The sequence below is a fragment of the Manis pentadactyla genome, chromosome 8 (genome assembly GCF_030020395.1).
Source record: "Manis pentadactyla isolate mManPen7 chromosome 8, mManPen7.hap1, whole genome shotgun sequence".
Taxonomy (NCBI): Eukaryota; Metazoa; Chordata; class Mammalia; order Pholidota; family Manidae; genus Manis; species Manis pentadactyla.
In genome coordinates this window covers 117,170,478-117,183,194 of record NC_080026.1, presented here as the reverse complement: position 1 = coordinate 117,183,194, position 12,717 = coordinate 117,170,478, and the positions used below count along the sequence as shown (strand labels likewise).

Here is a 12,717-nt window from a genome sequence, read left to right as displayed (position 1 = left end):
GATGAGGAAATGGACTTGCGGCAAACAAATAACTCTCCCTAGGCCATTCAAATGGTATTTCCAGGGCTCCTTCCATGAGTACTGTGAACCAGTGTGCTACAAGAAGTTGAGGCAACAAGATTCATGCTCAGCTGTACAACCCAAAAGAAAACATGACTTCAAAAAAGCTTCGCCATCTTTTCATCTGAGTAAGTTAATACGAAGCTCTCTCTTCTTCCTCACTTATTCAGATGCCTGCTAATTTATAAACGGTCTGTGTTTTATAATGTTGTTTACAAATTATCTAGGAACTTAAAAGACAAGTTCTCTAGATATTGTAGCATGTATCATGATGGAGTTCTTAGACTGAGCCACCGCCTCCTAGGTTCCCCTACAAGTCAGATGAAGACCTAAGTCTGGATCCTGGGGAATCTCTACTCTAAATGCTCATTGGAACATGAGCCTTCCAGGCACCTAGAGTTATTCATTCTTAGATTCACTCTTCTGTCTATTACCTATTCATCCAATCACTTATTCATTCATTTACTGATCCATCCATCCATCTACCCATAGGCATTTACTAAGTGCCTACTCTGATGCAAGGCTCTCACACATATACCAGTGCTTCTCTTATTATATGATTTTCATATATCTAACCTAAAATAGGAAAAACATTTCTCCAGCAAGGAACCAACCCCCTACTTTAGTTCTTCTAGAGGGAAGTGGAATTGGAGAATTCCTCTAGCTCTTAACCTCTTGCAGCCTGGATGGTGAGGTTTGGGATGGTAGGTTAAGTGAGAGGTACTAAGACATGTAAGGCAGTTCAAGCAGATTTAAAAGGGAAGGAATAGGAGGAATGGGGTCTCCTGTATATGAGCTCCAGGGAACACCATAGAGAAAAAGTAAATGGATTCTCAGGCATAAACCTCTCAATTGGATTCCTTTCTCACATTTGCCTTTTAAGGGAAGAAAAATGTCCACACTAATGGTGCACCTTGATACACAAAGGACCTAAGAGTGATTCATTTATGTTTCAGGTAGTTAGCATTTTCTCTCCAGAGCTCAAAGGCTGGCTCTGTGATAAACCACATAATTGACATGCTGGATTACAGTCTGAGGATGAGGGCTGCAAAACGATTCTTGACACTGGGGAGGAGAGAAAAGTTATTATCTTCATCCTTTCCTTGTACTATCATTTTGGCCGCTGCTAACTCTTGCCTCGTCCTGCACTAGACTGGAAACTTGACTCCTTAGTTGTTTGGGAAAAGAGAAAAATCTATAGTAGGGATAATACAAGAAAGGAGTGCTGCAGTGGCCACCTGGCCAGGTGAACCATTTCTTGAGCTGGAGGGACAATAGTTTATCTGTTAGGAGTTTCTGTACCAAAGAGTTTCCATCCTCATTTTGACACTTATAAGACATTATCTTATCTTTTGAATGTATGTTCTTATTTGTCTGTTTACCATCTACCTACTTAATTCTTTGTTGTATGCCTTGTAATACTTAAAAGAGTTGGTTGAGTCTGGTAGGTCCTTGGTAAAATTTTGATAGCGGTAGTGGTGACAGTTGCGGTGATGGGGGTGGCGATGATGATGCTGGTGATGGTGGTGATAATCTTTACTAAGGGATTATCCAAGCAGGAACGTGTCCAGGAGGATTTCAGATGGCGGCTTCAGTTGCATCAACAAGATATTCAGTGCTAGTCTTCCTCAAGTAGAAACCCTCTTACCTTTAAGACTTAATAACATGTCAACTCTTCTTATGAAGCTGTCTTAGTTTCCCTAAGTAGAATCAACTCCTTCCTTTCCTCTGCATGTTAAGAATGCTACTAAAATAATACAATCATTCTAAACTGTAGTTGGTTATCTATGAATCTGTTTCCTCTACTTAATTTTGAGCTCCTTGAGGAAATGGACTCCAAAGTATTCAACTGCTTCCTCAGGTTTATCCTTGACACCTAATGGACATTATATAAATCTGTGTTGTCCACTATAGTAGCCACATGAGATTATTTAAATATAAATTGATTGAAATGAATAAAATAAAGAATTCCATTCCTTTGTCACACTAGCCACATTTCAAGTGTTCAATAGTCACACAGGATAGCAGAAACCCAGAACATTTGCACTGTTGCTGAAAGTTCTATTGGACAGCGCTGCTACAAATGTTTATAAAATTGAATTAATTTTTGCCTGTAGTCATGTATCTATTAAGCCGTTTTGTTCTTATGGCTGGGCCTCCACAATACTTAAACCACCACATACTTCCATGGCTTTGCTGCTTTTTATATTCTATCCTTTTCATCTTACAGATAAAGAAACAGACTCAGAAAGTTGAAGGGACCTGCTTGTTAAGATCCCATAGGTGTTCCCTGAACGTGGCAAAGAGTGGAAGAGTAGATCATTTTAGTCTAATGACAGAAACCATGTTATCAGTCATATCCACAGAAACTAGCACAGTACTTAGCATCTGGTTCCATACATATTGCTGGGTGAAGGGATGAAGAAATTAAGAAAACTGCAGTTCATCCCATTCCCTGCCCAGTCAGTGCTCTTCCCACTTTACTACATTGTCCATCCCAGCTGTCAGTCAAATTGACCAACCTGTACAGCTGCTCCAGTTTTGTTTTTGTTTTTTTTGCAATTGCAAAGTCATGATGAGCCTGAAAATCTTTAAGAAGGAGAGCTGCTGGCAGAACTTGCCCCAAATGCCTCTTCTCTGTTCCCAAGTCTCCCAATTACCTGTCTCCAGGTGTTGCCCCCATCAGAAGAGATGAACACACCAATATCAGTATATGAGAGCTCCGGGCCAATGTTGCCTGAAACACAAGCAGACCATTTGAAATTGTCAGGGATTTTACGGATGTGTGCTTGGCATCACGGGAGGGGGATGGCAGAGAATAAAGGTTTTCCAAGGTCTGTTGGGAGGTTTGATTTGTGCGGTCTCTTTCTTTGTGTTATATCAAAAACTCAGCAGGAAGGAAAACCCAATATGGGAGAAAAACTAAATACTGTAACAGCCATGCATCTTTACATGTTAAGATTTAAAGAATGAATATTGATTAGCTTGGCTCTCTTGAACTATTCATTCTGTACACCAATAAGTGCTTAAAATTGATCTTGATAGGTGTTCCCTAAAGGTGGTAAAGAGTGGAAGAGTAGATAATTTTAATCTAATTTTAGTGCATAATTTTAGTCTAAGAAAAACTGGTGTGTGTGTGTGTGTGTGTGTGCGCATTCCAACTTAAAGTTGTCAACATGTCTGCTGAGTACCAGGCAGCTGAGACCCAACATGATAAACTATGGAACCAAAATTGCAGAATGCCCAGAATAAGATGACTATACTCAGCAGATCATGGCTAACACACGTGGCAGGAGAAGTCACCTGGTTTAAGCCTAGACAGGCCATAATTATTGCCTCCATCCATTCACACCCTCTTTTTCTTCTTCTCCCTTTCTTTTCCTTCCTCTTACACTTCATCATCTTGTGGTTATGTTCACTGAAAAAAAGAACTGGTGAAGATTTTCCCGTCTACCTAGATTGCCCACCTTTCCCCAATAGGCACCCCCTCGCCACCTCAGAGATAGAACAGGCCTCCGAATTTAGTAGCTAATTGCTCAATAAATAACTGTGGAAGGATGAATGAGAATAAACAAAGGATTGAATCACGTTTCAACATTGATGTGCATTTGGGGAGGTATAGACAACCAGGCAAGTACCCTAAACATATAAGAATTTATCATTTTGGTTGGTATTTTTTCCTTTAAAAATAGCAGGAAGGGAATGTTAGCTCCCACACATCTGTAACCTAAATAAGAGCACAATAAAAATGCAATAATGAAAATGTTAATTGAACTCCTGACATTTAATGCTTCAAATAGAAATTAAAGCCACGTTCTTACAGCTTGTCAAGTTCCCATCAGCATGAGGGAGCACACAGCTAGCCAACTTGTTTTGACACCCAGGCTTCCAAAAATAACCCCAGGGCTCTGGGCTCAGGCAGTAGGTACAAATGGAGTTCAGAGAGGCATGGTAAGCAGCTCTAGGGAGATGGGTTCGGAATTTGGAATTCAACTCTCCAAATACAGGTTTTGGAAGACATGGATGAAAAAAGGAAAGAGGGATGAGGCAGAGAATGTCAGCTCAGGTTGTGTGGTGATGGCTTCCTGGAGCACTGTGCTAAGAAGGTTTCTGAAGCCATATTTGGTTTCAACAGAATAGAGTGTGGTCGTCGATTAGTATGACTACCAAGGTGGATGTCCTGTGGTAGTGAGAATCGATGGCTCACAGTGAAGTCTGTCTTTAGGAACATCATCTTTTAATGGAAAAAATTCCTGAGAGAAATGCTGCAGATCCCAAGGACCAGAAAGTCAGTTTCCAGATGAAGGGACAGAAAAGATGTATCCAGCATGACTTGATCTTTGAGGATGTTGAGTCCCTAAGTGGCCCTGCAGGAAACCCCTGACAGGAAGAATTCAGGTTATGGTGTCTGAGAAGGAAGATTTGAATAATGTGCCTCACTGTTGGACTGGGGATGAGAGATGGAGAAAATAGCAAGCATCTCTCTGACAGCTTAGCTGGTAAATCACAGAGGGTCCACTGCCCTTTTGGGAAGCTTTAAGTGACTTGCTTTTACCCCCATTTCCTCTAGGGCTACTCTTTTCTGCTCCTTAGTTAAACACTTCTGCAAAAAGAGAAAAAGAGAGAGAGAGAGAGTTTTTGAGTCCTCAGGAGTAAAAAAAAAAAAAAGCTTCTCCCCACCACAGATGCCCACCCAGGGGACGAAGGGCTCCGTGGAGGAGGAAGCAGTGTGTGCACCCCCCACAGGGAGGGAATGCACCTCCATGGAGGCACAAGGGTATGAGCAGTCAGAGCTTACAGGAAGCCTGGCGGGGGGCCTGGGGGGCTGCGCAGTTGGCATGCGGAGGGGCTCAGGGCTGGGTCTGGCTGAATGGGTACTGGACAGATCAGACATGCAGCCAGCAGTGTGGACCCGGGCGTGGCAGCCCTTCCCTCTTGTCCTCCTCTCCTGTCTGCATCTGTAAATGAGGTGTCATTGTTCGATCAAGGCAAGGAAAGTGCTCTGCACACTGCAGTGCACCGTGAAGAAGGGAGGTCTGGGCTACTAGCTTAAAGTCACAGAGGTAAGAATGTTTAGAAAACCCTAGTGCTTCTGCTTGTGAAAAGCAGCTGCCAAGCTCTGCAGACTGGAATTCCGTCTGCCCGCTGAGCTGGCCTCCCCAGGTGTTAGAGATGAAGCAAGGCGTGCTTTCATCCACACAGCTTCCCAGAGACCACTTCTCCATGGGAGGTGGGAAGAGGCAGTGGGAAGAGAGGGCAGAGCTTGGTCACTGCCACGTGAAGACAGGTGAGTTCATGGATGTGGGAAAGAGCCCCAGAGTGACAGGCTCCACACAGGCCCCTGAAGGCGTCTTTCACTAACTCCATGATTATTTTCCTGATAGCAAACAACCTCCCAGGGAGAGCCGGCAAGCAAGGTAGGAAGCTTGGAATGAGGATGCGTGTGCCGGTGACCTGGCCGCAGCTTTCCACCAGGATCTTGTCAGCTGGGTTATGTCCCTCCCCATGTCCCAAGGTTCAGCACCGAGCCATACAAGGTTACAAGAGTCACCAAGGAGAGAGTAAACTGGATCAGTGAATTCTGACATATACGGACCGAGAGGTTTCAAGAACAAATCTTTAACATCTACATATTTGTTCATCTATAAAGAGTTAACATTAGACTGCAGTAGAGGCATGTGACGGTCAGAGATGATCACGAATACAACTAATCCCACCTCACTATGTCCAAGCACTCTGCTGAATTTTGTAGACACACTTTCCCATCTCTAATTCTTACAACACCCTCAAAGGCATAAAACACCCTGTTTTACAGATGAGGAATACGAAGCTCAGAGATTAAAGAACTAGGCCAAACTCATAAGGCGAGTACGTGGCAGAGCTCAGCCTAAAAAGCAGGACAACAGGCTCCCTGAGCCTATTTACTCATTCAGTGTACGCACTGTGCATGCAGCCTACTTATGGATTCTATGGAAGAAAATGAGCGAATCATACTCTTCTGATACAAGAAGAGCAGTTTCAAATTTCTGTAATATTAAGGATGATAAGAGGTAACATGTACTGAGCATTCAACACTTCCTAGGCACTGTTCTAAGCACTGCTTCATTTAATCTTTCAATTCTATTACGTCAGTACTATTAAGCCCTCTTCACCAATAAAAACACTGAAATTCAGAGCAGTTAAACACAGGACAATGCCTGGTTACATAATGAGCATTTAAATAATATTGACTTTTATCGTTGATTACTGTTTTCCAATCCAGAGCCTCCTATAGACTTTGAGGAAAGGCAGAGTATAGTTGTCCTGGAGTTGGGAGGTCTATCGCACATGGATGGTGGAGAGTGGGAATCATTCCCCAAGCCAGGAGAACAGCAGTAGTGCCTGCCCTCATCTCTCGCTGTCCTGGGCTCCCTGTAGCCAGTGGTGTTAAATATGGTGGGCCCAACCCTTATGCGGTGGAGAAGAGTTGATTGAAATGCCATAAGGCTTTGCCAGCCATCAATCTGATTAGAGTGATTGGTCACTGGTCGTCTAAAAGTACATAAGGTTGGAGGCTTGGAGAACGAAGTCATGCCTAGAAGGGGCCAGAGCTTCAGGCTGATGGGAGAAAACAGAATGCCCCATCTCAGGAAGTCGCTGTGAATTTATCTGCTTTCATTAGAAAAAAGCTGCCTCACACCAGAATGCTAACTTCTGAGATTAGAAGCCTGCCTTGTTTTATGCCATCAATGTATTCCTGAAAAGGTATATGTAAATCAAATGCATGCTAATCAGACACATTCCCTGAAGACTTCATTTTCATTTCAGGGTTGCTTTATCTTCATTTCGGATTGATGTTCAGTGGACATTGGTTCTAATGATTCAACCTTAAGTTTTTCTGCCCTTTACCCCAGGCTCTCAGCCAAGTGGTTAATCATGTGTAAACAAACCTTTACATGCACCAGAGACCTCCTGATTAAAAACAACTCTGGTGTGAAACCCTTTGCAAAGAAACTTCTGTGTAAAGAGAAAACTACTCCCAACATGTATCTGGTGAGCTAGGAAGTTCATATTATTATGTTTTATTTTATTTTTTTAATTTTGGTATCATTAATACATACTTAGGTGAACAACACTGTGGTTACTAGATTCCCCCCATTATCAAGTCCACCACATACATACACCATGTTTTCTTAAAGTGAAAATTCTCCATTACAAACAATCTTTTTCTGATTGGTTGATTGACTCTGAGGAATTCTGGCCTCTTGCTAAGCACAGGGGACTCTGCTCTGTGATGTGGGGATAATGCATTTACCTAGAAGTTACAAGCTTCTGAAACTCTGCCTGCTTGCAGGGAGAGAGCTTACAGCTTTCATCCAATGATGAAATGAATCCAAAGTTACAAGAATCCAAACAAACACATTCCAGAAGTACTCAGTGAAGAAGAAGCCTAGGAAATGTCTTCCTTACCTGTAGCCACCACAAGTCCTGGGGCTGTTGCCTTGCTAGATATTCTTCCTGAGGAATACGGGTTTTCAGAGAGCTGTAAGTGCAGGTGTAAGGAGCAAAAGGGCTAAAATGGAGAAGAAAAGAGCTTCATTTCAGTACCCTCTTGACATATACCCCTGGCCCACCAGAAGGAGCATCCAGGTGGTCAGCTTCTGCAAAGAGCAAGGATACAATGTAAGCCATCCACTTGTTTGGGGCAGGGGTCACCTCACCTGAGAGAGCAGATATTGCTGCTCTGAGTACCCATCATGATTGTATGCCTCCCCTTCTTCCTCCCCCTGCCCCATGCTTCAAGGTCCAGCTCATCATTGGCCTTACGAAGTCTCTGACTGTTCCCTTCCACCGGACAACACTAACCTTTGGCCAGATTTGATCTTGACCATCACACTCTGCCTTTGGAGCTCTAAGGGGCCACAGGGAGGGGTGAAAAGGGAAACAGTCTCTAGGCCTTCCACCTTCTTCAACCAGGCTGTCTCCTCTCTCTTATGTATTTAGTTTCTGTTTATAATTTTACTTAAAATGTTTGAAGCCATTATCTAAAACTCATATAAGCTTGTGTTCTTTATTTATTTACTTATTTACCCCTTTTTGGGTGTTCTTAAAAAGGATTAGGGATTTATAGAGATGTGTCCTATGTAATACATTAAAATAATAAAATGATGAAACTTGGGAAAGAAGAACATTAAGTTAAGAAAATAAGATGAAGCCATGGGTAAGTTTTGGGGGCAAAAATCTCATACTATGACCAGTCCCTAGAGGTAGGCGGGCATTTGTTTCTTACCTTCCCAGTACTCCAAGCAAACAACATGGAGTTGGAGTGAAAACTGCAAAAGGGTAAAGGCCTGTCTGCCCTATTTCCCACTTTATCTCCAGTTGTCAACGTAATGTCTAGAATCTGATAATGTGGTTAATAAAGCTTTTTAATAAGTAGCAAAAGGCAACTTTTTGCTAAGGAGAAACATAAGCATTTCTGGGACCTTAGAAGAGTTTCTCACATAGGTCCTCTTTAAGAGGGCACTGAGGGTTGTGAATTTCATTGTTAATTATATCTTCCATCCCCACCTAGAGCTGCAGCTCCTGACGGTAGAGATAACATCTTATAAATCATGCTTTCCACTGTGCCTACCCCAATATTCCATATGGCTGGAACCATGAGAATGCTGATAGATTCACTGTCCTATGTGGATATACCACCTTCACCTTTCTTATGATTCAAGGCAACTTTTGCTCACCTTGACGTCTATCAAGCACTCATCAAACTGCATCATATCAGTCTCAGTTCACAAGAGTGTTGCCACAACTGAGCTCAGCCTGGGATCCTGAAACACAGGCACTTTCTCTTGTACATTTCCTCATCTTACTAGGAGTTGGAGCACATGCTATATTCTCAGTAAAAGTCTGTGGAATTGAACTAAATTTTCCATCCAAGAGGAATGGCAGTCTGCGTCCATAGATCAATGCCCGGGGACTTGTAGGAAATCCCTGTCCAGCACCAGCCAAGTTCCTAAGACCTCCCCCAACCCCCTGATGGAAGAAATCCCCTGACACAGGTCCCCAGGTAAGCAGCCTGCCATGCGGACTCCACATGAGCCTGGGTGACTGACCAGCAGGCAGTGTGCCGGGCTTCCTCTCAGGTCCATATCTGGAGCTTGCAGTAGGCGCCAATCCCTGCCCTTGTTGTAAGTGATGTATGTCTTCACTTGGTCATCCACCTTCTTGTTTGCCAGGAATATCCCTTTGATACCTGCTACCTAGGAAAAAAGGGTGAGAGATGGAGAACCATGTTGGCTGATAGTCTTGGAGAGGCTCCAGCATTTTCCTCGGGGTGCTGGTTGTACAAAAGAGAAGAGGAGGAACATGGTGAGAAATGTTGTATGCCACGTGGTCTTCAAGAGAAGTACAAGTTCATCTCTGCACCCTCCACCCCCTAACCCAGATGCCACATTCCCCTCTTACATACCTGCTTTTTCCCACTTTAGATGCTGCTCTGTGCTTTGTTCATAAGACCTTGTCATTTATTAACTATTAACATTCCCTCCAAGGTGGGGGTGGTGGAAAACAACTACTAGAGAACATGGGCTTTAGCTCAGGAGGGGCCTGTAGACAGGTGTTCAGGGCATCAAGGTATAATCCTTAACGCTGGATGGAAGTTGAGGCTTCCCAGATAGCAGTGAGGTCGATATCTTTGGGCAAGTGACCCAGCTTGGTGACCTGGCATCTGTCTCTGACTGTGCAGTTTGCTGTGTGACTAGGGATGACTCCCATATCATCTTTGGGTCTCAGCCAACAGTCACTTTGCAAGAGGTGAAATTAGCCTTGCCCTGCCTTTCTTTCCTCAGTTGGCTGCCAATGGATACATAGGACGATGCAGAGCACTCCTGCCGGAGTCCCAAGGTATCGGGATTTGCCTACCCTTGATATTTTGAAGAGAAAATAGCATCGCCACAAAACAAGTAGCTAGAGGATTAAAGAGATTTGTGATCCAGCAGGGTTCTGGAATAAGTACAGATTTGACATAAACTTGTATTCCTTCTATGTCTATGCAGTGAGCAATAAGAACAAGTATTTAGAATGACAACACCCTATGTCAAAGAAAGATTCCCTTAACTTCCCTACAACTCCAGCATTTCCCAAAGCCAACAGGTAATTCAAAAAGTTTAGATATATATAAACAAGAGGTTGAATGGCAGGTTTTCTGGATAATAGATATCTCAAAATTCTAATTGTATTTACCTCCCATTCTTTGAGTCTTTGGGAATCATGGTTAATTGCAATTTATTGCAGTTCTGAGAGAACACCAGTGGGAAAGAATTCCATGGAAGTGAGCCCTTTAATTTTTTTAAGGACATGATTTAGTTGATGAAATAAGTCTCTAAAAAAACAAATAACCGCACTGGCCTTGAAAGAGAATGCCAACCCAAATAAAAACAAACAAAGGGACAGAGAATGTCAGAAGGAACAGAATTATCTGAGAAAGACACCACCAGGGGACTCTGACAAAAAGCCAACACTGGAATTGATTAGATTCCTAGCTTGACCAGAGTGGGGGGAAGGAAGGATGCCAACGTGGAGGAGGGGCACCGGTGCCAGAGTCCTGTCCTTCCCCGGACACCCCCTCCCTGGCCCGGGTGCTTAGAGGCAGTGACATTTCAGGAAGGCTGGCCTCTTATATATTCACCTGGGGGCCATACGGTCCTTATATCACCTCAGTCTTTAAAACCAACTGCAAAGGTGTGTCTCTTAAACCTGACTGCCAATTATTCATCACAGAGAATAGAACCTATATTTCTTTAGAACTTCTGCCTGATGAAGGCCTTTGGTATTTTCTTTAGCCACAGAGTTGGTGCCTTTTCTACTAGACCACCAGCTAATGATTTCAGAGAACTCTCTTCCCCAAGCCAGCTGGACCCCCTCCAACACATACCCAGGCCCTTGCTATTCACTTCCTGGAAGAAAATACATACGTTCGACTCAGACTTCCAAGTCTGCTCCTGTGGAGCTCCTGCAGCCTGTCCCTTGTCTCCTTAGCTCAGTGCATTACAACATGAATTACCTGCCGTTGGGCATCCTCCTGTGTTCTTCTGGATGAGTATATTTGGCAAATAGACTGGTCACTATCCTATTTTCCCACTGAGAGCTCCACCACTTAGATGGGCATTTTCTGTGTACCCCACATACTCTGAGAGCCAAATCAGGAGAATGGAGGCTGAACAGATGTCGGAAAGAGAGATTCCAGGGAACCCACCTGTAACTCTGAAGGCATTTCTCCTGCAACTGCATATAATACAGCAATCTCCCTCCCAACTAAACCCAGAACACTAGCCATTTGTATTTGAATTGGTCAAAGCCCTTGCATTATTACTGAATTGTTTCTTGGCTCTAAATCTTACATAAGTGGGTTTTAAATTTGGAAGGCACTTTGTTTTTATGTACCCTAGGCCATTGACTTTCAAACTTTTTAACTGCAACCCAAGTGTGAAATATATTTATGTTGCCGCCTAGTAGACCCATGCCCACACATGCTTGCATCTGTAGCCAGTAGGTCCATATAGACCTCTGGTACAAAAGTATCATGAAGCACTGTTCCCTCACTACTTGCAATATAAAGGAACTGGAGAATGTGAGCATTTTAATTCTCTGTCCATGGAGGTACTGGCATAGGATAAGCTTATACATGCTTCCTCCCCCTGTCATCTGAAGTCAGAAGCATGGCTGCTGCTGTTCTCCCCACAGTTCAAGGAGAAGGAACCAGCTTGTGACGGCGCCCACAGAAGAGGGCAGTGCAAGTCTCAGGCCTGCATGTCCCACTTTCCCTCTGAAATTAATCTGAGGTGCAAAGGGAAACTGACAGCGACCCCTTGGCAAGGCACTGAGTCCAGGTGGTATGGTCATCTGTTGCTCCCATCATTGGGCCCTCCGGACCAGGAAGGCAGGGCTCCGCTGAGAAAAGCAATTACCATGGTCTGCCTCAGGCACTTCCTAGAGTTGCACCTGTGGTGAGGGGCTGATGAAAGTTGTTTTGAGAAAAATGTCCCTGTGGAATCAAAAAGCAGCTGTCCATCTGGCCAAAGAAGAGTCACCTAAGGTCATGATAAACAAGAAGGTGGAGGGCAGGTGTTAGGCACAGAGAAAGCAGAGAAACATCAATAAAATAGGCAAAGAGACCAGAACACTAAGGTGGCTCAGAGACTTCCATTTTATCTGCCCAACTGTAATGGGGTCAGCACAATTAGGCATTAGGAAATTCAAACTAAACTCACAGTGTGGTGCCAATAGGTCCCAATAAGAATGGCTAAACACACGTGCACACACAATTGATACTACCAAGTGTTGGTGAAGATGTGAAGCATATAGAAAAGTCATATATCTCTGGGGGGGAAACAAAATGACACTGCCACTTTAGACTCAGATTGGTGGCTTTTTATAAACCTATATTCACATTCGACCTAGAAATCCTACTCCTATGCATTTACTCACGAGAAATAAAAGCTTATGTTCATGTGAATCTTTGTAAAAACTTTATTCATAATCACATAAAACTGGAGACACTTTAAATGCCCTTCAACTGGTGAAGAATAAACAAACTAAGGTTCATCCACACAATGGAATATTACTCAGCGATAAAAAGGAACATTTACTGATACTCAGTAACATAGGTGAATCTCAAAT

At 43.4% G+C, this 12,717-nt stretch overlaps 1 protein-coding gene across 4 annotated transcripts in view; it reads right to left on the bottom strand.

Moving 5' to 3' along the window:
• Window positions 1–12,717, bottom strand: part of SORCS3 (sortilin related VPS10 domain containing receptor 3) — a 575,246-nt gene that overhangs the window by 85,082 nt on the left and 477,447 nt on the right. For all 4 annotated transcript variants that reach the window (XM_036906473.2, XM_036906472.2, XM_057506299.1 and 1 more), the window contains exons 10-12: window positions 9,153–9,299; window positions 7,510–7,612; window positions 2,721–2,797 (exon numbers count right to left, since the gene is read on the bottom strand). In XM_036906473.2, the coding sequence (XP_036762368.1) occupies window positions 2,721–2,797; window positions 7,510–7,612; window positions 9,153–9,299 (327 nt within the window). The remainder of the gene's footprint in view (window positions 1–2,720; window positions 2,798–7,509; window positions 7,613–9,152; window positions 9,300–12,717) is intronic.